Below are 25,449 nucleotides of genomic sequence, written 5' to 3'. Positions count from 1 at the left end.
TGGTGAATGGTTAGAATCGAGTTCATAAAATTTTCTCGAATTTCAATAAAAATTATTATACGTTGCTGCTCGAAAGTTCGAAGCACCAGGAAAGAAAAATGTAAAATATAAAACAAAAACTATTCAGTTTAATTGGTTTAGTAAATGTGTTTCTTCTGGTAATTAATTTCTCTGATGCTGTTCTATAAATCTCCGTTATTAAATAACGTTTCAGGTACAAATTTTTATTTTTTTAAGGAGTTCATAAGGAGTTAATCGAGGAAATTTTACTGGATCTGTAAAATATATGGGGACATCCAAGCTCTACAGACTCATTTATCAAGTGTTTAATTTCATCAGTTATTTAGTTTTTATAATCATTGTACTAATATAAAGATATATCTAAATTATTTGTGCCTTTCTACATTCAAAATTTTCTTTTGTATTTCCACTTTGAAAACACTGCTATAGACAATTAAGAAATAATTTCATCTTCAAATTATTTTCAACTCCTGAAGAGATTGAAATTGATAATTTGATACAAACTGGTACTTGAGTTGTAATAAAAACAACCTTTAAGTTATAAGTTATTACATGCTGCCTCAAAGTTATAATAACGTATTGAGAATTAAATACCAATATACTTATAATTATAATTTCAGATTATACTTGAGTAATACATAACTACTATTCATACTTTTTACAAAATGTACGAAAACTGGTTTATTTATTTTAAAGATCGAAGAATTTTCCAAACTTTCGAGCAACAGTCTTATTTACCAGATTTGACGAGATTTAAATTAAATACACGCGAATTAATTGTTGAACAAAAGTATCCCCGACGGCGTTCGTATTCCGCGACGTTGTTTTCATACAAATAAAGCATAATATCGTTATGATGTCGACTAGCTAATTATCTACATATTTCGACCATCGACCGACTCCCATTGTACTTTAATAATTAGCATATCGACCGGACGATAATGCCGCTCTCGAGCGAGCTTCTGATGCTTTTATTTCGAAGCATCAGAACATTTCGAAACACTCGAAAGACTGTCGCCTAACCGAACGCGAGTTAGGCGATAACGACAAGCTAAAGAAATATTTACGGATATCTCGGTGGTGGTGCGTGGGCGTGTGTGTCGTGTTTGTGTTTGTATACGTGGAATTTGGGTACGTGCTACGTACTACGGATTACGGTTACCGTCAACACGAGCGAGAACACGAGAACTTGGTGGAACAACCTGGCACTTTGGGGTTGAAGCTTACCGGTGCAACCCCCGCTGGGGCTCACGGACACTCGGCCCACCCTTGGCCCCAGTGCGCGGTACACGACCGCTCCTACCCAACAACAGACATCACCGATCTTATATTATGCACACTTTTCCCCGGTACATCGCGATTATGGAAGTTTAACATGTATTAAAGGTTACGGTTACGTTTTCGCTAATTGTACGCCCGCGAGAGGTACCGTTCTGCTACTGGATTAAGCATCGCGAAACAGACGCATTACGTATTTACGTAACAACGCAATTTCATGGACCGTTTTATAAACGAAAAATTACAGAAGCTTGTAAATTTTTTAGAGAATTAATATTCCTTTTTTTTTCATTCGAATAGAATCGCGAAAATTATTTTCTTTTATTCGACGAGGTTCGTATTTGGGTACTCCAGCTTTCGAATCGACAACGAGTCAGTTGTGTTAAACAGCACGAAACGTTAATACGCGAATTCTAATTACAGAGATGCGAGTAACGGGATGTTTGATATTGTTTCATCGACGACGGGAGCCCGCTTAATCCAGCATCGCAAGTTTCGAGTACGTCCTAGAAAATTCAAGTAAAAGTTGTTCTGCCTTCAACTTTCCTCGTTGCGTACCCGTACCGCCAGAACTGCACTCGTCCACGTGTATACAATAGCATGATCCGTACTTGTTTTTTTTGTTCCCTAATGTCGGAATATAATGAAATTTCATCGGAAGAGTGCAGTGTGATGGGAAGCAACGAACGTCGGAAAAATATAAAAATTTAATCGGGAAACACGATCAGATATATCGGGGGTGGCTCTAGAAGGAAGCGTACCGACCGCGTTAGGTAACACCTAGCTCATAGTAAGTCGAACTGAAAAGCATTGTCCCACGCTGAGAAGAAAAATATTCGTTTCCTTTATATCTTTAATATTATTCGAATTTCCAAATGTCATAGAAATTAAATATTATTCAAATCCGTTATTTTCCCTCAGCATCAGACACCATGGATGTTCTTTCCCCTTTCAATGTCATCCGTTTGCGTGGTAGTTTTTATTTATTACAGACATTCATTATTTATAATCCTTAATTATTATAATAATAGAGCATCAGCGAATCAATACATTGTGTCGTTAATATGTACGCACGTGTAAATAAACTTGTTTCTCTCATTTTGCTCCAGAGTGATCTCTGATGGACATTAGGTGTTACGTTTTGTTTCTTTTTTTTTATTTTTTTTTCTCTTATTACCGAGTACCCATGAAACGTTTACAAAACTCTCGTGACTGCGGATGTCCTCTTATTAATTTGTTTCTCGTCTTATCGTTGGTGTTTTTTAATAAATTGCCCGAACCCTGGTTAGGTGGTGTCTCGGAATATCCTTACAAACATCCTTCCCAAGGCGCATCGTCGTTAGAGCATAGGGTTTTCAAAGAAGAAGCGTCATTTTAAAAAATTTACATCAAGAAAGATATATGTATGTATGTATATGTATAATATATAATTCTCACCGGTCAATGAGCCGAATAGTTATCGGTTAAGCATGGGTAAGAAAACTTGAAGTGACTTCCTGAGAATAACTTGCGTAAATACCCATTCGCCAACTCGCGGTGCAACAATGAGAAACGGAGGTTTGGAAACGAATCGTTCGAGCGATAAGAAACGTAGTGTCGAATAATAATAACGTTCGTCGATGGTAAGATTCGTTAAACAGCATTAAAATATATCATTCGATAAAATTAACGACGTTAAATATTTTCATGATCGACGATTATCGATTGATCGAGTAAATAAGTATAAAATCTCTCTTCTCCACGCGACGGATCGATCTTTGTCTCATCGAAATCTCCGAACGTGAACGATTCGGTGCAACGGAAAGACCACGAGCACACCCCATAACCGATACGCGGAACGCGTTTCCTCAATTATCGCGCGTTTTTTTCCCCCCCATAAATATTTCAACATCATGGACGGTATAATGTTTCGAACGTTTCCCCAATTTTCCAAGCTCGGTGACGAGAACGACGCGTGTCTTCAAGTATTCTTACGGATGCCTCTTTTCAAGCGTTCGCGCGTTACGCGCTTTTACTCACTCGTCGACGCAAATAATTCGGTGAGCGCAAAAGGCGGTCGATCGATCGGATTCCGGATCGGGCAACGTATTATAGAAACCCACGCGCGATCACAGCGATATAACAACAATCTTACGAATAGCAACAATCGGACCATAGCTCGATAACGTTAACCGCGTCGTTCTGATCGAGGTACCGCGACAAACGCACGTTATTCCTTCTCCGCTTTAATTCGTCACTTTTTTTTGGCAGCAGCAAACGATAATCGCCAAGGATCGACCGAGATAATCAATAATGGAAGCAACGGAGGGCCGAGAATTCTCGCACAGTGATCGCGACGAACAATTTTCTGTTTTATTCTTCTTTTAGGAGGACGGTGACGTTTAACGCGAGCGAACTATAGCCACGCATAAAAGTATCAATAATATTGTTTTAAGCATCGTGTCGTTAACATATGTATAAGCTCAGGACAGATGTGTCTTCTCTTTGGCATCAGCTTATTACACCATCGACTCAATGTCTCTCTCTCTCACTCTCTCTCTCTTTCTCTCTCTCTCTCTCTCTCTCTTAATTACTCACAAAATCCTCGACGTACTTCGTTTCGTTTATTTATTTATTCGTTATTTACGCTCCGGCTCGTCGAGCAATTATCATAATTCGTGGGAACGAGCGTCGAACCTGATTCGATTTCCTCGTGAATCTTCGCGCAAGAGGACGGGCAAAACTCTCTGTCCAAGTTTCACTTCTCCATTCCGTGCGCGTAATTTGTATCGTGTTATCGTGTATACACCACCGACACTGTTTCGTGGGTCGCGATCCCCCGTCAGGATCGCTGAATTTTCTGTCTTTCATTTTCTATTATTAGTTTATTTTGTTTTTCTTTTTGTTCGTTTCACGACGACTCGAGAACACAACAGAATCGAAATCGGATCACAGCTTTTCGCGAACGCGTGCTACGTTACAACGGGACGTGGATCGGAGGGTGAAAGAGGCGGAGAATAAAACATTAAGGGAAGGACGATCGAGAAAGCAAGGCTGAGAAAGGACTCGCCGCGCGGTGAAACGTATCGGATACCCTTCGCGTAATTAATCTTCGTCCTTGAATCTTATCGCAATTAATTATCATCGTTAACCCTTCTCGCTGTAACGCGACGTGCGCGATCGCGTACGAGCTGCAGGAGACGGCGTCGACGTAAATGTCGCGTTAATGCGATATTAATCGTTCTATTAACCCCTTAACGCTCTTACGTTATACGATATTGGGTCTTTCCTCTAATCCAACCTAAGTGTAGCCAACAAAAATACTATCAGAAACTAAAATCGTTGATATTTTTAAAAGATCGTTAATCATCGATCTGAGAAAAAAATGAAGGCGAACGTTAAACGGTTAAGAGCCACGATCGGATTGCGATTGTTTTCGAAATCATTTGCTCGGAGGTTGTTTGCAACAACGCGGTAAGCTTGACAATGGAAAACCGCGGAAATATTAAACTGCTTTGCCCGTGGAACTAATTAAAATGCCGCCTTAATTACTAGCGTGCATGTTTTATAATAATTGGCCTCGCGGATGAAATACTCTTTCCGCGTCGTATCGAATACTTTGTGAAACGCGTGCGCGAACGGAACAAACGATATCGAAAAAATTAAGGCGTTCGTCGAAAATCCAACGTCAACAATTTAGGTTGCAACGGAAACCAATCTGCTGGGAACGCGATCGCTCTTAAATCGATGTTGATCGCGACAACAGCGGCCGCGAGTTTCTGGGGGAAGGGGGGTGGATGTGTTTTTTTCGCTGTCCTTGCTTTTACGTTCCAATTTTCAATGTTCGACAGGAAGGTGGCGGAGGGCGGAGATCGAAGACATTGAACAGGCAGTGAAAGGTAATCGGGATAACGATACAAAAAGCAGAAAAATTTTTCTTCGTTGAATCTGTTTCTGGGCAGTTTGCTTCGGTGCGGTAATCTCTTCTACGAGGATCGGTACTCTCTTTCTTACGTTTTTACTCTCGCCTAACTTAGCGGATGCCTTACTCTACGTTTAGCAATATGTAACTTGCTCTGGATAAGAGACTGCGGTATCGCAACGTCAGCATCCTGCCAATTCTACTTCGCTCGGGATCACATTTCGTACGATACTTTCTACATCTACACGGGTGACGTAATCGAGGATTTTCTTAAAACGTTCAAATTGAATTTACTGTTCAAATAAATGCACCGCAAAACCCTGAACGTGGTTCGTTAAGCTTCACAGAAATCTAAACTCGTCTCGTCGAGTTCATCTCTAAAATGTTTCGCAACCGATACTTTCGATCCAATCAATTAAACAAAGATTTACTTGAGTTGCACGCATCAAAGAGTTATGCAATAAATCGTGGGTCCGCTTTGAAACACCTAACCGCTCTAGGTGACGACTGCCATTACGGGAAATTCGATTAGCCTAATGACAGTCCATTAAGCCGCGTTCACGTCGACCATCGGGCACCGGCAGGATGCTTCAGCTTGAACACCCGGAAACGCCTATATCGTTATATCTATATGACCTACTCTAAGTGTTTTCGATTAAAGTGTTTAGCTTAGAGATTACATAGAACGTGACTACATCTCAACCACTACGAAGATCAAACGTCTACTAGAGAGAAACACGTTAAAACTCTTTTCAGGCTGACGGGATCGTGGCGGAGGGCAAGAGGGATCGTCGGGAATGGATCTCGAATCCGGGTAAAGGGGAAAAGAGACAGAGAGAAAGAAAGGAACATGGGGGGGGGGGATGATAATTGTAAACGTTTATTGCGACTCAGGCGCGATCACCTTCGGAAAATGGCTCTTGGATCGTACTCTCCTCGCACGAGTGTCTACCCCGAACTTAGCGATCATTGGCGTTGTCTTCGAAACAGACTTGTCTTTTTTTTTTGTCCGCTTCGTTTTTTACCTTCCCTCCCCTACACATACGCATGCACGATAACGAAGGGGCAAGAATGATCTTGACGGCTTTCATTTTCGTTCGTGTTAATCGTTGCTTTTTACTTCCACCGGGGGGGTTGGCTATTGGTTTGGCTGGCTGGCGACGCTGACGCGCGTCGACGTTCAGCATTCCGAAACACGATATCAAGACCCGATCTTTTGAATCTATAGTACCGCTATAATGGACACGTTTACGAACGAGAACGTTTCCGGAAGCAACGGGCGACGACGCGCAGCCTCGCCATTGGGCATCCTAGATTCGGACGTGCGTTCATCTCTGTTTACACTTTTCTGTTTCCTCGTTATGGTTTCCTCTCGAAGTGACAGTATAGGAGTACACATTATCTACCTAATTCTACTGGTTAGAGAGAAGAAGAAGTTGATGAAATGGAGGGGCAGAAAAAAGAGAGAACGTCGGAGCCTCCGGGAGCTGGACAAATTCTCGACGATCGTCTCGCGTGCATCGATTTCTCTCTTTTCTCTTTTCTATTTTTATTTTTTTTTTTTTTGAGAGGGGGTGGTTCGGTGTTTACGTGTTTTTACCCGTTTCTTTCCTCGCAGGGGCTTTCCTTCGTTCCTCTCTGTTCGAACGTGAAACTTTTTTTGCGGAAAGCAGCGCTGCACTTTCGCAACTACTCTTTTTCCCTTGAAATCGCAGCTATACTCGTGTGCGCGGTGAACGCGTGTGCTCGCGCACGTTTCGTGTTTGCGTGTGTGATCGTGTAGTTATATAGATTGGTGTACATGTGTGTACGGCGTGTACTGGAGTGTGTTGGTGTGCGCGTGTCGTTTATCTTTCGATATCTTGTGTCTTTAACAGTACCTAATGGAATGGGGGTAGAGGCAGACGACGCTTTGCTTGACGAAGGACCACAGAGTTTGCCAGCCATGCGTCTGTGAACATTTTCGTAACTTCCGGTCAAGAGATTCACGTGAGAAGAGGGTAGTTTATTTTTTTTCATTTCGGTCGGTTATTTCTGAATCGAGTTTCAGCGGATACCAGAGCAATTAGGGGACTCGGTTCGGATTCGTTGTCGCCCAGCGTTGGGTAAGGGCAGCGATGATTTTCGCTCGACTCGATCGGGAAGACTGTTTCGCGAACAATCTTCTGGTAAAATTGTGCTTGTTCAGGAAGCTTATTAGCCAACGCTTTCCCAACGCTGTTCTGGTAGAAAAATCCGTGACGTATCGACGCATGGAACCGTTCGGTTCGCGAACGTATCGTTTCTGGGCATGGTTCATCGTGCACGAGCAATAAGTTCGATTAGTTTAATAACTGTAAGCTATTTACGTTGTTTAAATACTACGAATCGATACTCGGTAACCCGAGGCTTTCAAAAAAAAAAAAAAAAAAAAAAAACGTTAAATCGGTACTTCATGTATCGATCCGTCACACTTCCATCGATCGAGAATGTACGTTTCTTGCAAATGATACTGATGGAAATGAAAAAGCTTCACGGGCCAGGACAATACGATCATTTCGACCGATTGGCGAGCGTGTTCGGAAACATGGCCGCGGCCAATCGCGGACGAACAAAAGCCGGGCTTGTCAGTCAAATTGTTCTTCGTAATTAGAAGCGCCGCAATATCGCGTTGTTTGCGACAACAACGATTGTTCGACATTCGAAACACCGTACGATATACAAATGAAATACGAAAAAATAAAATGGAGACAGAGTATCAACGGTTCTCGTAAAAAATTAGAAAGGCTGATCCAATAAATAACGCCGCGTATTGCAGTAGTGACACTTAAAAGTATTGACCAATGGCGGTCGATCGTCATCGTAGAAATGAATAATATTCGATCGATAATTTATATACGATCTGTATCTCAACAAATATGAACAACATTAATTTACATAGCTCCCTTTGTATTATATATATATCCCCTCGTATTTATATATATATATATATATTTATATTTATATTTTTATTTATATTCATATGTATATAATTCTTTCTCTTATTTATATTAATCATGTGTATATATATATATTCTTTATTTATATATATAATTATGTATATTTTCACGCGTGTATGCTTGAGTGTGTGCGTGGAAAATACGTGGCCGCGCATAATCGAGGTATCAGTTACTATATATGTACACTGTACATATGTTTTAAATGTAAGTACAAACTTAAAAAGTATCTCATCCTTAATTTTCACCCCTCCACGCCCTCCAACTATACATCAAGAGGTTTCTTCTTATATAAAATTTAAACTGAATACAAATTAATTTTTTAATTCATGCCTTGTCTCACGATTTTGTATTTGCTATGAATTATAAATGTTTACTGTAAACCAATCATAAGAAAAAAGGAAATTTTAATTTAGAAAAACGTTGTACGATCAACTTCCAATTATCGCTTGTAGCAAAGCATAACACGCACACACACAGGCATCTGCACGCGTTTATTGGTAACCGTATAAACGTGCGTATGTACACGGTGATCCAAAAGCGGCTCGGTCCACTATTCAGTAGGTCAGAGTTCATTCGTAACGTGACAAAAATGATTGATTTTAGCGAGGTTTATAGCTCGTAACACATTCAATAAGTAATATCTTTCGTAAATTCTATAACAAGCCCACTTAGAATGATCCTTACAACAGTTAATGTATGAAAAATCAATGTTAATTGGCTTTATACGATACGTAATTTTCTTCGTTTTGTTTATCTGTCACAGTGATAAATTAATAAGTACAAATATTCTTCACTTACGGTCTATTACAACAATTAGTGGTATCATCCCTATTTTTTCTCAATTTGCAACGCAATATTTCATCAAACCATCGATCAAAAATTTAGCGATCAATTAAAAGACCAAAAAAGGTTTTTGATTTTCTCAAATTGGAACAGGAATATTACAGAAATTTTTTACTTCGTTGAATATTTTCCTGCGCGTAGTCCTCGCTGAAATCATTTATTTTCGACCAGTCACGAACGAATCCTGGCCTACCGTGCAACTCTGCGAACGAGAGACGTTCTCGAGATCGCCTTCCGACCACCTTCGTGTATACATGCTAATTCGAACGTATTTCTACCGAACACGTACGAATACAGAGATTCTGTTCGTCCCGAGAACGAGACGCGACCCTCGCGTGCACGCGTTTTCGCGCGTTCAACGCCCACGCTGAGAAATCCTTTGGAACGTCACGCGTCACGTGTAAACTTCGAATGCTTGGGATTCTTAGCTAGAAGTCAAGGTTTCTCGTAAGTTGCGACGCGTGGCTTTGCCTCCTCCCGCCACGGGCGAAATTATGTACAACAGTTTCGGTGTGTATGGTACAGTGGAGGGAGTGCAGCCATTGAAAAGCATACAACGGTACAAAGTATAACGTCGCGGGAGAAGAGTTCGTTATTCGCAGTTGGGGTGATTTCTAAATCGAAACGAACGACTGCGAGAGATCAGGTAGGGGTAAACAGCGACGGACGAAGCGTTAAACGAGTGTACAATTAAATAAGGAAAACGAAATTAATATAGAATTTTACTGACGCTTAGGTCGGTTCTAGATCGACATCTATTTCGAACTAACATTTTTAGACAAAGAAATTCCCTTCAGAATTTTGTTATACGTCGATGATTTTATTTCTATGAAATTGTTATACGATTTTAGTATTCTGGAAACATAGTTGCATAAGTAAAACTCGATATTTAGAGTTGTATTATTATTCATGTATCGTATACGTTTTCGGATCGTTGCATCAGGAGAAATAAATATCTTCTCTTGCCGTGTAAGGAATAAAGAGATGCTATTATAACTTGCGGGACCACTTTCAAAGAAGAATCTCTTGTTATTTAACTCAATTATCGATTGTAATAATAAGTTCAATAACAAGGACTGATAAAATTCGTTTTTAAAAGTGTTTCGTGGCTATATAACGACAGAAATTCCATTCTCTACGTACGACGAAAATTAATTTATTTTTCCTGTATGATTCCGCGACGATCGCCAAAAGTAACTTTTGTCCAGCTGGATTGGCGATCCGTCGCGCTTCCTTCGAGTTGTCTCGCGACGAAGGAAGGACCGCAGGCGCGAACGGGAGAAAGAGAAGAAAAAGAGGTTACGATTGTTATGAAGAGACCGCGTCGCATGGGTAGCTCGAGGGTTAATACGAACGCCGGAGGGGTTTGGAGCGCCACAATAACACCCGAGCCCGCCCCTCGAACACCCCGTACCCTCCTTGCGCGCCAACCATGGTAACGGTAACCGACGATTTATTGCGTGGCGCAACGAGCGCGCACGGTAACACGTTACGGTAATGACTGTGAAATACGACGGTGCACCTCTCCTGCCCGTACAAACCCCCGGGTTCCAACCCCTTTACTCGCCCCCCTCCTCGATGCCCCACCACGCCTGCACGGCCAGGCTCCCCAATGAAAGGACGGGCGTTTCGATTCAACGTGTGCGCGTACGCGTATACCAGTCGTACATCGGATTGATGTACGTGTGGAAATATCGTCGGGTTGAAAGAGTATTTTCAGAGAATCCCCATCGATCGTGCTCGGGAACTAGTCTATCGCGGCTGGCTAGGCCGATGGTGAAGCGTCCTGATGGATGATGAATAATGATATGCAGACGGAACTGTCGATCGGAAGGCAACCGGCCAAAGATGCCACCGAACGAGCTCTGATAATGGAGGAGCATCCGAGAATACACGGATACCCGGATAACTGTAATTACTAACATCATCCCCGTGAGAATTCGTAATTGAAATGATCTTCGCAACCGGCGGACTTGGAAATCGTGCTTGGGGGAAAAAGGCGAATTCATACGAGTATATTCTTGCACAATTTATGAAATTTGGCAGTTGCCCTTATTTGAGAAAATTTGATTCGTATGATACTTGGTTTGAAGAATTTATCTGGTAAGAGTAATATATCCATTCGATGCTGTTTTGTGAGAGATTAGAAATAAGCTTTTTTTATTTATAATAAATGACCTTTATGGTGTAAGAATATGAGTGGGAGTAACTGTATATTTCTAACCCTATATTCAATTCAACGAAAATTGGCAGGAAATATAAACAGCTGCACACGAGCGATGCATGATCAAACCAGGGACGAAACGTAATGTCTGGGCCCCTAAATAATTGAAAAGAAACTAATTTTGTAAACAAATAGTACTTATTCTCAATATTGATATAATATTATTATATAATAATGTAAATGAGGAGACAAATGAATACAAATTAACCCTTTGACGTACGATTTAATTTCCAATAATTTTTCAAATACTATTTAATTTTGTTTAAGTTTGTTGGTACGATGAATGGTCACGAAAAAGAATAGATTTCACGAATAAAAATGTGTCGATTTGAATATATAAAACTTGATATGAAGAACTTGTAACGACTCAAGACTCATCATTGTATAGCAAGGGGTTAAGTTATAGAAAACTATATTTCTGCATTTAATTTATCTATTCATTACTATGTACAATTGGCGTTGACTCTATGCTTGAACTGCCAGAATTTAATCCTGCCAATTCTCGTTGAACCTAGTATGCGATTTGTCGAGTTGATTTCACCTAGACAAAAGTTTTGAAAGATTGAAGGCCTCTCTTCAGTTACTCGATTCGTTGCAACAGTATGCAAATATAATTTTTTCGAATAAAAATTGTCAATTAGTTCAAACTATATTCAATCGACGAAACAATACACGAGAGAATGAATTTTCGCGAAAGTACGGAACTAGCATGGACTAGTTGGCTCCTCAAACGATAGCAAAAATTTTATTCGGTCGCAAAAACGAGGATTCGTCGCGGTATTAATCAAATTCACAGCAGTATTCGTGAAATTGGTTCTCTTCAAGTCTGGAGCCGTATTCAATATGCAGCGACGGAAAGAGAAAGAAGTCAATCATAAATCAAAACGAAAATGTTTACAGAATATATTGCGCGATTTGAATGCGTCACACGGCCAAAGAATAACTTTTAACCGAATTTATCAGACTATCGATTTACGGAAATAATAAAAAAACTTATCCTGAGATACGCTTGCACAGAGTTTCGTTATTAAACCCGCTGTATCGCGTTTATTTAGCAAATCGCGACAGCCATTAATTTAATGCCCGTCGAAAGCAGAAATTTCAATTAGCTCAAAGATTATAAGTATTAGGTTAATATGTGTTTAAAATTGAAACCGATTTAATCCGATTTTAATCAACACTCGACCTTCTCTCGGAGTTGCACGATGAAACGAATAATCTCCAATTGTAATAACTAATATATTTTACAAAAAAAGAAACATTTAGTTCGCCGATTTATTATTGACGATACGGTACAGACGCGACGAGAGAGGTGTGAAAAAGAAAAACATTCGTTCGGAATAGAGCAACAAATATATTGACAAGTTTGCATGGTCCAAAATGATAAATAAAATAACGGGTAAGCTCGCGATCGACGTACAATTTCGCCGCGGACGCCGCTTTACTACGTACCCGCGTCGCATCCTTTCAGACTCTTTCACGCCTGGGGACCATCAAAGAAACTGTCCAACGTCGTCAGGTCTCGTACAAAGGAAAGGAAGAGAGAGAAGAATGAAACACATCGTTCAGAACGCTAGACAGCGAGATTCTACGGAAAAAGAAAGCAACCGAGAAGAGGGATGTTCCAGCTGATTTCGGTCCTGTGACCTGCGAGATCTTGCTGAAGTTCGTCACAGATGCAACAAGAGTACCAAAAAGAGAATGAGAGAGAGAGAAAAAAAATAGGAAACTCGTTATCACGACCACGTTCGAAGAAGACGTCGTTAGGCCAGTTCGTCGAAGTTGACTCTACGAGAAGCACGATGCAACCGCGTGTCGCGTTATTAGAAGAGTAGTCGAAAGTGGAAGGAAGAAGTAGGAGGAACAAGTACTTCACTCGATCGTTTCACGAGTTTCTGCCTCTTGCTTTGTCGCCCAATATACGACGACATTTCCATCGACACGAAGAAAATAGGACTACGTTATCGGCTGGAACATCCCATCTCCATTTCCTTTCCTACCACGCAACCTGCAGCCCCCGAAATTCCGTCTCGATTCTCGATTCACGCTCTTTTCCTGGCACCACGACACACGTACACACGCTCTCACACACATCGCGCTCTTTTACATCGTTCTCGTTTCCCGTTTCGATTTTCGTTTCGGGGTCTTTTCGTATTTCTAGGGCTCATTGTTCGGGAATGATTCTGTACTCTGTGGAGAAGCTGTGTAGCGCCGCGTCCCCGGCCGATAGGTGCGGTAGTCCCAAGGCACCTGAAAGTACCACCAACCCCCTAAGTCCCTAGATCTCACACGATACTAGCTATTTTATTTCTTCAAGCAAATACTCTCTTTCTCTCTTCCGCCCATACAGTCTCTCTTTCTTTCCAGTCTTTCGAGGTTTCTGTTGGTTAGACAACGCACTCGTTCCTCCAGTCAGCACGATTCGTCAGGGTTATCACACACGGAGTTGGCGCGTCGTAGCGGAAAAACTGCGAGCTCGGTGCCCCATGTGCCTACTCGCGAGAAATTTTCAATAATCGTACAAACTTGGGCTTGAGAATCGTTATAAACGCGAGAGAAATATAGTCGTTTTGTGTAGCTGTCTTTTTGAACACATTTAAGGGTGACGTCGACGAGGAATAAAGGTGGTTGCTAAATTCGTGGTGACTTAAGTCTTTACGTTAGATTAATGCGAATAGTGAGAAGGTTCGATAATATAATTTATTATGTACTAATTGAACCTCGATTCTACGACCTACGGATTGTGACTTCAGCGACATGGAATTCTGATAATTTAGTCTACAAATTCAACCTTATATTGCAACATAATATTTACAAATCGTTATTTACTTTGTTAGTGCAAACTGAAAAAGTTTATAACGGTATATCGATCAGATTCAATATAACGCGACAATTCGAGAAGAATGTTCTATAGTTACTCGTCTAAAATAGTAGGTACAGTTGGAACTTCCACTCCTTTTTATTTCAATGTTATTTAACCATAATGAAAAATATACAAGCTAGTGTTGACAAAAGCATCATATACAGTAGAGAAAGCAAGGCGAAAGGGTGAGGTTCAACGAATTACTGTTTTGTGACTTAACCCTAAGCTTCTTATATACATGTAGAGTATCTCCATTATCTGAACTAATGAAAAGACACGAAATGTGATCATGAACATTTTCAGTTTATGATTGCTAGATCTCACAAGTCTCTTTAATATGCATACATAAAATTTCAATTACGTCGTTATTTAAATAAGTGCTTAAGCTCATCATTATCTACATCCCATTGACTCTATTTTTAACACTAAACCTACCGACACTTCATGTATACCCATTCCTATCATGACCGGTCAAATGACCTTTCTTTTTCTCTTTTACGAGGCAACATGTACGATATTTTTCTCTCTTATGTCGCATATTTATTCTTAAAGCATTGAATTCTAAGAACCTGTACAAAAATATTCAATACTTTTACTCTAAACGTGCAATAGTGCTTTAATAGTATTAGTAAATTAGTAATTTTCATCGGATAGAAGATAAAACGCTCTTCAAAACAAATTTTCTTTCAAGTTGATACCGTAGTTAATTCTAGAGAAAACAATTATTTACGAAAAAATGGCGTAATAATTATGCTAACACCCTGTATACAAATTTAAATTCATTTTCAATTAAAAAAACAATAGTCCAGTTTTATCCCACATCAATCGTATGATGAATAGGAAGTGCTGAAACTACTTTGGGTATATAGTGTCAAAGTAAATTTCAAAATAAACATAGAAGATGGCATAAATTATAATAGTTGATATGGTTATCGGATAGGGGATGAAATGCCCTTTAAAATGAGCGTTTGTGAGAGTCGATAGCTTTATTAGTTCCGGAGATATAGCGATTTTAATTTCAAGTCGATGCGGTGGCTAGTTTCGGAGATATAAGGGTCCGAAGCATTTGTTTACTACGGCCTTGTCAAGGTCATTGACCGGCACGTGACTCGTAGTAACTAGGTCACTCGGCCACTCGGTCACGAGACACGTACGAGAAAGAGAGGTCCGGCGCCACGCGTCAGACGGAGACAGAGATAATCGAATTAGAAAAATTATCCCTTTACATAAATAACGATATCTCGAAAACGGAAAGTCCGATCGTCGAAAACCAAAAGCCACTTTAAAGAGGAAGGTTTGCTGCTTCCAACGATGCCTCAATTATTAATAAAACACTAGTACTTTCGAAACTGCACGTATCTGAAGTTTTAGTATTTTTAATACGCGTGAATAGGCTATTGTACACGCGACGGACAGTGAGAGAGTCGGATTAAAAAGAATTACCTTTTACATAAATTACGATATCTCGAAAACGGAAAGTCGGATCGACATAAACCAAAGGCCATTTTAAAGGGGAAGGTTTACCGCTAATAACATTAGCTCAATTAAAAAGAAAACACTAGTAGCTTCGAAACTGTATGCATCTAAAGTTTAACTATTTTCAATACACGTTGCCAGGCTATTCTAAAACAAATAGGAAGATAGAAGAATTTTAAAAATGATGTTCTTGCTTAGACGATGATATGTTAAGATGAATATTGACAAATTTATTGTACATTAACTAATATAAGAAAAGTCGTGAAGTTAAATGTCGCTAAAATGACATTATACGTTAGAAATTCTAAACGCAATTTTAAAAACAATCATTTGGCCGAGCGTGGTAGGTTTAGTGTTAATACAATTAATACTTGAATGATTTCTATTAAAATCATGCACGATACCAGTAATTGTGTCTCTCCTTTTATTCTTCAATGCATAAACTGTCATTGCATCGCACCGATGTTATCAATATTTCTAAATTAATTTTTACCATTATGGAAAAATATTTCAATCAGAAAAGGTATACTCTAAAAGAATGTACTCTGTTCAGATAACGGAGGGTCGTATAACGATTATTTTCTCTATGGCTACATTGAATTTAATTTCACGTTGTTTCTGAAAAAATCAACAAAATCTCAAAGACAATACAAGGACGACGTCAAGTTAGTCAGCAAGGGGTCAAGCATGAAACTATAGAAATTTAAGGGAGGTGTTCGAATCTTTACGAAATTGAAATCGTACTCCAAGACATCTCGCTAAATCGCACTTAAATTTTCCCTGTTGATAATGTTACTACCTATACACGACACTACGCGAATCGATTCCAGAAACAAACGTCGGGCATACGAGCGAGCAAGACGATACGTTTTCTGGTTCCAGCACGGTCTAAAGAGAATTCCTGTCGAATGTAAATCCGAACAACTCCTGCGAAAGTATCCTCGACCGTTCGAGGAGATTCGTTCGCGCGCAACGGGCCAACCCTCTTTCGTATTCGGGACGGAGGGTGGCCTAACCAACGAATGTTTTTCGGACATTGGTGTTATACGGACGACTTTCAAGGCGGGTTTGGGTTTTTCGTTTAACGGTGATCGATCATCGTGGGCTGATATCCACTTTTCCATCTACCGCCATGCCTCGTGAACCATACGCAACAAGAGAGAAGCAAAAGAGACGAGGAGGCGCGATTGCTGTCCTCCCCTCCCGGGGTAAAGATTATTCAAATGCGTTAAATAGCGGGCGGCGAAGGGAAATTGGAGGAAGCATCGACATCGGTGTCTCTGGGGGGCTGGAAGCAAGGATACGGTTACGTTTACAGGAACAGGAACACCACAGGAAAGGAAGACACCGGGATTCGTTCTGGGGGGATGGAGGCCAACGTCCGAAAAACATTATGCATTATTTATGAATTCTCTTTCCGCCCGTCTATCGCGAATCGTTCCATGTGCTCGCGAGAGAAGAGAAGATGTCGGAGGCCCGGTCGAATTCGACGTCGACGAGGGAAACGGATCGTCCGCACGCGACGTCCACGTCCTTTCTCTCGCCGCTAATTTACGTCCGGGCGACGTGCACGGGACACCTGTCGCAGTTTGTCCGCTACCGTTGGGCGTTATGTGTTTACCGCCTTGCTATCTTCGTGCCATGCTTAACACAGAGGAGCAGCGTCGGTGCTAGCTTAGGGGTAGGAGGTACACAAGTGCAGGGGACCAACAAGTTCAAACTTTTTCCCTCGGAACATCTACTCAAGGTGCACGCGCGCAAAGAAGGAAGTGGAACAGAGAAAGAGAGAAGAGAGAGAGACAGTTCGCGAAGAGAGACGAGCAAGGCAGACAAATGGCCAGAGATGGACGAAAGAGAAGGGAACAAATGGGCTGTAGTAAGACGTGTAAGAGCAACGGCTGAACAGCAGAGGGCAAGGGTAAAGTTACGGGATCGAAAAGAAGCTTCTTTGAGACTAGTGTTACGCCTACGAAAGCCCAGACGCGATTAGTACCACCTGTTTATCTTTTATTTAACGACGCGGATTAATGAACGTGAAACCGAAATAAACGAAATTAAAGATGAGTGATCGAATTCAAGAGTTATTGGGATTCATTTGAGACGCGTCCCGCGAGTTGATCGAAGCGAATTTCCGATCCGATACACGGGCAACGGTCGTATCTCCATTTTGGTTTTCTTCGTCCGTCATGGACCGCGGATTTTCATTTCGAGTTCGAATTCCACGCGAAGGGTGCTTGACCCCGAAAAGTTTGCCCGCAACTACCTCCAATCAACCGCTTCGATTTAGATCAGCCGATACCGAGCCACGGATGCGTTCATTTTCGAAACGTTTCCTATTAATTGCTCTAGCGTATATGTGTTGCATATACGTATATCTATGCGTGCAGGGTCAACCGCGGCGCAGTTCCCTCGCCTATCGTTCGCAATCGATACACGCTCCCGTTACCCCTACCTGATATTAACAATGACATTTTACCCCGTTCCGCGAACGCGCAATTAATCCTAAATTACGATCGATTTAATAGACTGCCGGATTTAAATATATCTTTGGGAAAGCTCGCGCGGCCGCCGCTTTAAACGGTTCCCGTTCTTGCGCGAAATCAGCTGCGCCCCCGTTCCGTTGCCGACCCGATCTCTTCGCGCGAATTCCAAACGGGGCCATAATACGTCCGCGTAATTCCAACCCGCAACGATCGCAAATTCAATCGCTAACCGAGTTTCCGTATCGGGGGTTTTCTTTAATTAATTTAATTTTCGTTCGCTTGCCGGCGCGCGAAGTTCTTTCGTCGGGGGTTAACTTGCTCGATCGGATTCGATGCCCCGGCATAGTGCTTTCCAAACTTCCTTTCGCGCCCGAGATGTACAAAGCGTTTCGTCGTACGTGCTACCTACTTTAGTCGTGGACAGGGAACATGGAAATAATAAAAAAAAAACTTCGTACAAACGTTTTGTTTGATCTTGTTCTCGAGTTACTAATAGTAACTAGTAATTTTTTCATCTAGATTTGCTCTAAAATTCATATGGGTTATCCCACGTATTACTAACTCTATCTGGTCGATACCAGAATTATATTTTTATGTTGAGTGTATCATAGTTAAAACAAAAATAGAATTTTGACTTTCTGCATTCACCATTTTGCCAATTTTGAATATAAATTGTTTACTTTGGCAAGGACTGACAAGGATTGATCAAGAATCTTTTCAATTTTTTTGGTTTCGAACCACTTTGAGAACTCCAATTATCTACGCCAGCGAGATGCGACTTTTAAATATGTATTTATTTCGAACGAGACAACAGTGAAAAACAATTACATAAAACTGTATAAAAAATATGACTGTACGCCTAAAATGTAGTTAAATAAACTATAAGAAAGAATCACAATGTTGAATTTGCTTTAAGAAAATTCATGTAAATTTGCTAAATTTTGCAACTTCCACAAAGGGATGATCCCTTAATGGGAGATTAATGAGTCAATTTTTTGAGTACTCGTTTGAATGAATTATTGAAAGAAGTTGTATTAAAAGTATTATGAATTTTTATTTTATATACCAATTGAAAATAATCGTTTACTCAGCACCTATTGCTAGTGTTAAAATACTTTATCGATTCTTGTTAATTTAGCTGTAGGATTATATTCGAATTAAACGTGGCCCTTCAAGCATTTTCTATATACTTAAGCAGCTCTATATACATTATTGCAGCATAAAGTAACTCGAAAGTAAGATCAAATATAGCGCATGTTTAAACATTTTTTCCATTGCTTCTATGTCCCCTGTCCACCATTAAAGAAGGATATTTCCAAGTTAAACGATCAAATTGTAACAGTGTGTAGTATGAATAATTATTAATTTTGTTTATAGAACAACAATTGCAGTTTGATCGTTTAACTTAGGACTAATCTATATACGAAACATTTTTGTTACCTTTATGATAATTCATTTAAAACGAAGTTTCATTCACTTCGATTGACTGATTATTTTATTCACTGAATATATAAAGAATTATTTAAAAGAAGCATCTGGACAAATTGAATATTTATAAAATTCCAAATAAATAAATAAATGACAGTCGCTTCACTTTAATTAAACAATTTCGAAAACTAAAGTTAACATGTTTGTATGTGCCCATTTATTAAATGGGATAAGTGTTTTTAAATTCTAATGAAATTTTTCAAATATAGAAACGTATTCAAAGTACCCCCTTCTTAGTTTGTTGAACAGCCCTAATTTGGAAAACATTGCTTTAACGACTTGCGAGGAAAGACTTTAATTGAAACTGGTTAATCGATTAGCGAGAACAATTTCGTAGCGTTTTACGTCGCAGAGCCTCGATGCTTTCGAAGAAAATTCTATGACAGCAGAGTGTTTTGTTATTGATAGTTGAAGGCACGCAATCCGCTATTGAATGCAGAGTTAAGAAATACAGAGTCGGTTTAACGACCTAACTTTTCCCATACATCAACCACTCATTATCTTGTCCTAGTTTGGTAAATTGAGTTTTTCAACGTTTTTACGTCGGCAGGCTGTGCGTATATAGAAACCTCGCAAAAGCATTGAAAATCGTATTACGGCTATAATTCACAGCGTAAACGCGAGTATTCAAAACGATATATTACCTAAAAATTGTATGCCAATTAAATAATTGTATTACTACCATTCTTTTTAAATTATCAAACTTGATTATGACGATTGAAATTGTAAACTCCTGAAGCTGCTGGCAAATTTTAACTTTTCCGACAAATTTAATTATATTATCCTATATTCCTGATTCACTTCGCAATTTAATATGGATATTTAAATTTATATATTTCAATTTGAGATACTTCCGTAGAAGAATACTATAAAGTCCACTGTAAAAGGACAGTTTAGACATTTATTAGGGTCAATCGAATTCTTCTATAATAAGTGACACACATTCAGATATTGTCATTAATTTTATGATACAATTTTTCCTGGACGGACAAGAATAAAGATGCTAGATGTATGAGTCGTCCTGCTATTTTGTCTTCGCAGTAAATGTTTGTAATGCATCGATTACGCGACGAACATATTTGAAGCGCGACTTAATAAGGGCATTGCACAGTATTCGTTCCTTTTGTGCAAATACGATAAAATTAATTCAATTTTGTATTAAGACATGGCTCGAACAACGAGGTTGTACGATTCCCTTCAGGTTCAACCCGATGGTAGGGAAACTGTATTAATACAGAATCAAGATCGTATCGCGTTTAATCCATCAAACTAAATAATATACATTTCCCTTATCAAGTTCATCTTGCATATTTACACGAACGAAAATAAGAAAAAGGAACACCAGATAACGCGGCTTTACACAATACGCGATTTACCGTAAGTCGCCAAACACAAGGCCTCGCGGTTCTGCGGACGCCATTTAATCGTAAAAAAAGCTATGCAATCCCGAAAACCGATTATCGCTGTCAAATAAAAACGATACAATTCTTCGGAGATATCGCGAACCCGTCGAATTTACGATACCACCGCCATCGATAAAGGAATCCCATTCGAGCGATAATTTGCTCGCGAATTCGTAAACGTCGACGGACACGCGGGGCCGGAATCGATCGTTCCTCGATCGTTCCTCGATCGTCTCGCCGATCAGATACGGAACGGGGCAGTTCCCTAAGAGTCGAAAACCTCCTTACCCGCTATCTTAAATCTTAACTCGACAAGATTGTACCGATACGATAATTTATAGCGATTTTGTACAATGTTCACCGCTCCTTCGTATCGAGCGTCTCGGTGTTGGCGGTTCGTCGATCGAAACTTCCACGGCGGAAGTCGTTGATCGTCGGATCACGGAGCAAGCTTGGCCCAATAATGTACACTGTCCCCCCCTTTTGGAGGACGTAAGGCGCACCGGGGACCGTGTTCCCGAGGAACGAGTCGTCGTTGGCCAAAAAAATAGATTCCCAGCCACGTCGACGCGCTCCGCTCGCCCCGATGCAAAAGATTTATCTAGACGCGACTCGACGCGGGGGGGCGACGGGCGGAGCGCGGAAAAAATGGTACGCGTTCGATCTCGCGTCTCGTCGCGCGGAGGGTGGTTTCGAAGGGGCACGAACCCTGGGATAATCGGGCGCTAGTTTGCCGGGTAATACGCGTCTCGGAAAGTTCCTGGCCGCGCGGAGCCCTTGTTCGCGCCGAGTTTCGGCCGGGGGAGCCCGGTTCTCGAGACAAAGGCTCCGCGAGGTGCAACGTAGATCCTCGACGCGAACCCTCTCCTTCGAACCAGCCTGGCTTCGGCTGATATCAGCCGAGGCTCGACCAGTTCGCCCGACACCCACGCGTACACGGTCGATTCGGATCGATCGACGACATCGGTAGACGTCAGCGACAGCGAGAGAGCACAGTTAGCGGTGTAGCAATGGGTTAGAGTGTGCGCATAGCTCGAGTCGAATTGTTATTAATTATAACAAGTTAGTTCACAGAGGCATGGCGTTGTAGAGGTCCAAATTGGGATGGTAAAAGAGCGGTGTCGGTGTAGGCGGATTATGATGGGGGGCAGGCTGCGCCTGTATGAGGTTCAAATTCAGGTTCAAGGGCGCGATGTGGGCCGCATTATGGTGGTTAAGGTGGTTAAGGCTAAGGTGGTTACCTGTCGGGTAGGGCAGTCCGAAACTAGGGTACCCAGAATAGCCACGGCCTGCCGCGTATGCCGCGTACGCCGCTGGGAAACCTGCGAACAGACCAAAACAAACTGTTAAATTCTGTTTCTTCATTTTTGTTCGGGCTAGCTCCGACGTTTCTAGGGCTAGAATATACATTGCTAATTTTTATTAACCACTTCCCGTGTCATTTAGCTCGAAATCCAACGCGCGGTAAATATACTAGACTGATGCTAACACTGCTTTGTAACAGAGATTATAAGAATCGTGACCAACTCTCCTGGCGTACTGATAGGAACTAACACTCAATCACGATCGTCATTTACAGTCCGTGAGCCTGGCTCGTGATATTTATGTTTGGGCCAAAATCATGACGAGTCAGGCTCGTTAAAGTACGGGAAGGGATTAATATCGCCACGTATCGATGGCAACTTTGTTTATGTACAGAATGTCTTGTAATTCGTGGCGAGGCAAGGGGGTATTTCAAAAATAAGTCAAAAGTGAGAAATAAAATTGTTACATATGAGTTTGCAATCTCACGTGTCCCTTTCTATCTTGACGTGCTTTTATAAGACGATGAAAGTCACAGAGTTGCAATGTGTGAAATATTGAATATATAACCGCTTGATAATTTTATGAATATAAATAATTGCAGTTATATAATGTTCTGTGCAGAGATGGAAAGTTGATTAGCTGGTCTGACTCTGTTTATAGTACAGTGCGTTCACGAGATGTTGGCTAGCGAAAGCAATGGGGGTGTGATTGGTGGTACGACGAAAGTGGGTGGAGCTAGCAAAGTATTCCCCTGACCCCTGTGCCCCGCTAGCCAACTTCTCGCGAACGTGCAATGCAATCTTTTTTCTAGTCGCCCAGGAAATAGTCTATACCATAACAGATCAGACAAGTCAACTTCTCATCCGTACGTAGTATGTACTTCATCGAAGTCATCGTGATGCAAATGCTATTAAATATATAATTCTATAATTTTTCTCCTTCATTCGTATATGTAACATTTTTTTGTACAATCACAAGAACATTTTTAATCATTAAATAGACGTTATTATTACAAGGCAAATTGCTTCCTTTTGTTAGTGTTAATCAAGTGCATTTGAGTATAGACAACTGTATTTTTATATTCTCTATTTACATGACTCTTACTGACACACGATGTTTATGCAATTATAAGCGGTACCCGTAATTACTAATTCAAAAAACGAAACCTCGTATAGAAAAATTTCATTTTGACATTTTAACTTATTTTTGTATAAAAAAAAATCGTCCTTTTCCCAATACCATGAATTACACGATACTATGTAATCCTTTTACAGTTTCAATAATTTTTGAAGCTGTGAACAAAGAATAAGTATTTTATCTATTACATTCTACAGATTCGACCGTATTCGAGATCTACAATTGTCGTATAAAGAAATATAAATAGTTCCTTTAAAAATTCATTCAAACAAAGTTTGATCACTTTGTAATTTCAGTGCAAAATTAAAAATTTTCAAACGTACAATAAAGCAATATATAATAGAATTAAAAAAAAAACTAGAAACATACTTTTGTATAAAATTTTATATATTAAATATTGTTCGATTTCACGCCGTAATATTAATTAGAATATTTTCAATTAAGTGCACGATAAAATTATCATCCCCGTGATTTGCATAGTCAATAATCCGTGCACGTTTGCTTTTAATATTTTAATTTAATTTCGTCGCAAATCGTGCTTTCAATGCAATTTACGTATTCCTCTCGCGCAATGTCAAAGAGCGCGTGACAATTTAGGTATTGGACAAATAATTGCGTTACCGAATGAATGTATCTTCGAATTGACGAATATTTGCACGGTTAACAAATAAAACGACTAGACAGCCCGGTGGCGTGTTAATAATGCACGAGCCCGGTGACTCGAACTAACAACGTAAGTAACAAACACGATATTTCCGGATCCTTTGTGATTGATCGGCTCGTGAATATTGCAACGATGGTCTTACGTCGAACGTGTTACGAAACGGTAGGCATGTCACTGGACATCGGAGTCGTTTTGGTGTACATGTTCGTGCATATTTTATACTCACCATCAGGTAATGCTCCCAGGGACCACATAAAATCTATAAGGAAAAACAGATCACATTAATGCCGAGTTCAGATTGATCAAAACAGTTAAAATTTTGTCTTTTTTTTTATCCGTATCATTCTTTTCCCTCCATTTACTTTTTATATCGGTTAGTGCAATGATCTTTTAAGTCTCAATAAAAATTTCTGCAACTAAGCACGAAGAAAAATATCGGGTGGATTGGAAATAGACAGAAGGACATCGTCGATAGAAAGCAACGACGATAATAAAAGAATAGAGAAACGTATCGAACGTTCCTTTTTTTTTTCAATTTTTCACATGTTTGATGAAAGTTTCGTGCGCAATATTTTTCTTCGTGCAGGCCAAGGTATGCGTAGACAATTAAGATATGTACATGGAGACAAGTTAAATATGAAGCAAAGCGTTGCAGAAATTCGTCGGAATAGACGGTTCGTGTGTAACGGATGACTAGGTTCAAACAATGAGAGAAGGGTAAATAAAAAGTGAAAACAAAGATCGAAACAAGAAATCAGGATTAAAAGCCTTCTAGGTTAGATAGAGAGAAAGGAAAAACATAGTAAGAAGAAATAGTGTGGAGAACAGTAGAATAGAAAGATAGAAATTAAGGCATCCATGAAATTTCATAATTTTATACTAATTGAAAAGACCACACAACTAAGTTTCTGACTATTTATAGATGTATATCGCATCGACTATGTAGCGCATCGACTAAATTCTGTGACAAGGTACTAGTAACTACGCGCGGCCGAGGTGTTTCCAATCTACGACAAAATAAACCCTCCTATGATCTATGGTTATTGTAGCCTTCAAGGTATTGGTTAATCATTTACCGTTAAGTAATAATTGCTAGGCTGACTATGTAGCTTATTAGATATCGACTAAGGGCCGGTAATGTGTCCTGCGATCGCGAGGAAGACATTTAAATATTCATTTGCGAAATCAAACGAATCAACAAAAATTTTTTTATCGGGTACTCTCGATGTTTATGATAATCGTACTTCGTTCGTCGAGGCACGCGACACATTATCGACACCACTACCACATTTAAATCGACGATACAATATTGAAAAAAAACACCGACCACAATTACTACACTACTGATTCACTATTCTAGTGTCCATATCGACGCTGCTCTCACA

The 25,449-nt window shown here is 40.2% G+C and overlaps 1 protein-coding gene across 8 annotated transcripts in view; it reads right to left on the bottom strand.

Annotated features, from left to right (window-relative positions):
• Rbp6 (RNA-binding protein 6) overlaps nt 1–25,449 on the bottom strand; it is a 1,141,481-nt gene that overhangs the window by 44,843 nt on the left and 1,071,189 nt on the right. For 7 of the 8 annotated variants that reach the window (XR_013079560.1, XM_076763808.1, XM_076763805.1 and 4 more), the window contains 2 exons: nt 24,291–24,323; nt 22,200–22,280 (listed from right to left, as the gene is read on the bottom strand). Coding sequence is in view for 7 of the 8 variants with exons in the window: in XM_076763808.1 (XP_076619923.1) it covers nt 22,200–22,280; nt 24,291–24,323 (114 nt within the window). In the remaining variant the exon portion in view is untranslated. Of the gene's footprint in view, nt 1–1,248; nt 1,321–22,199; nt 22,281–24,290; nt 24,324–25,449 lie in introns of all 8 variants that reach the window. The other variant, XM_076763806.1, reaches the window with a different exon arrangement.

The sequence above is a fragment of the Colletes latitarsis genome, chromosome 4 (genome assembly GCF_051014445.1).
Source record: "Colletes latitarsis isolate SP2378_abdomen chromosome 4, iyColLati1, whole genome shotgun sequence".
Lineage (NCBI taxonomy): Eukaryota > Metazoa > Arthropoda > Insecta > Hymenoptera > Colletidae > Colletes > Colletes latitarsis.
The sequence above is the reverse complement of the archived record's forward strand: the minus strand, read 5'-3'. Positions and strand labels throughout refer to the sequence as shown.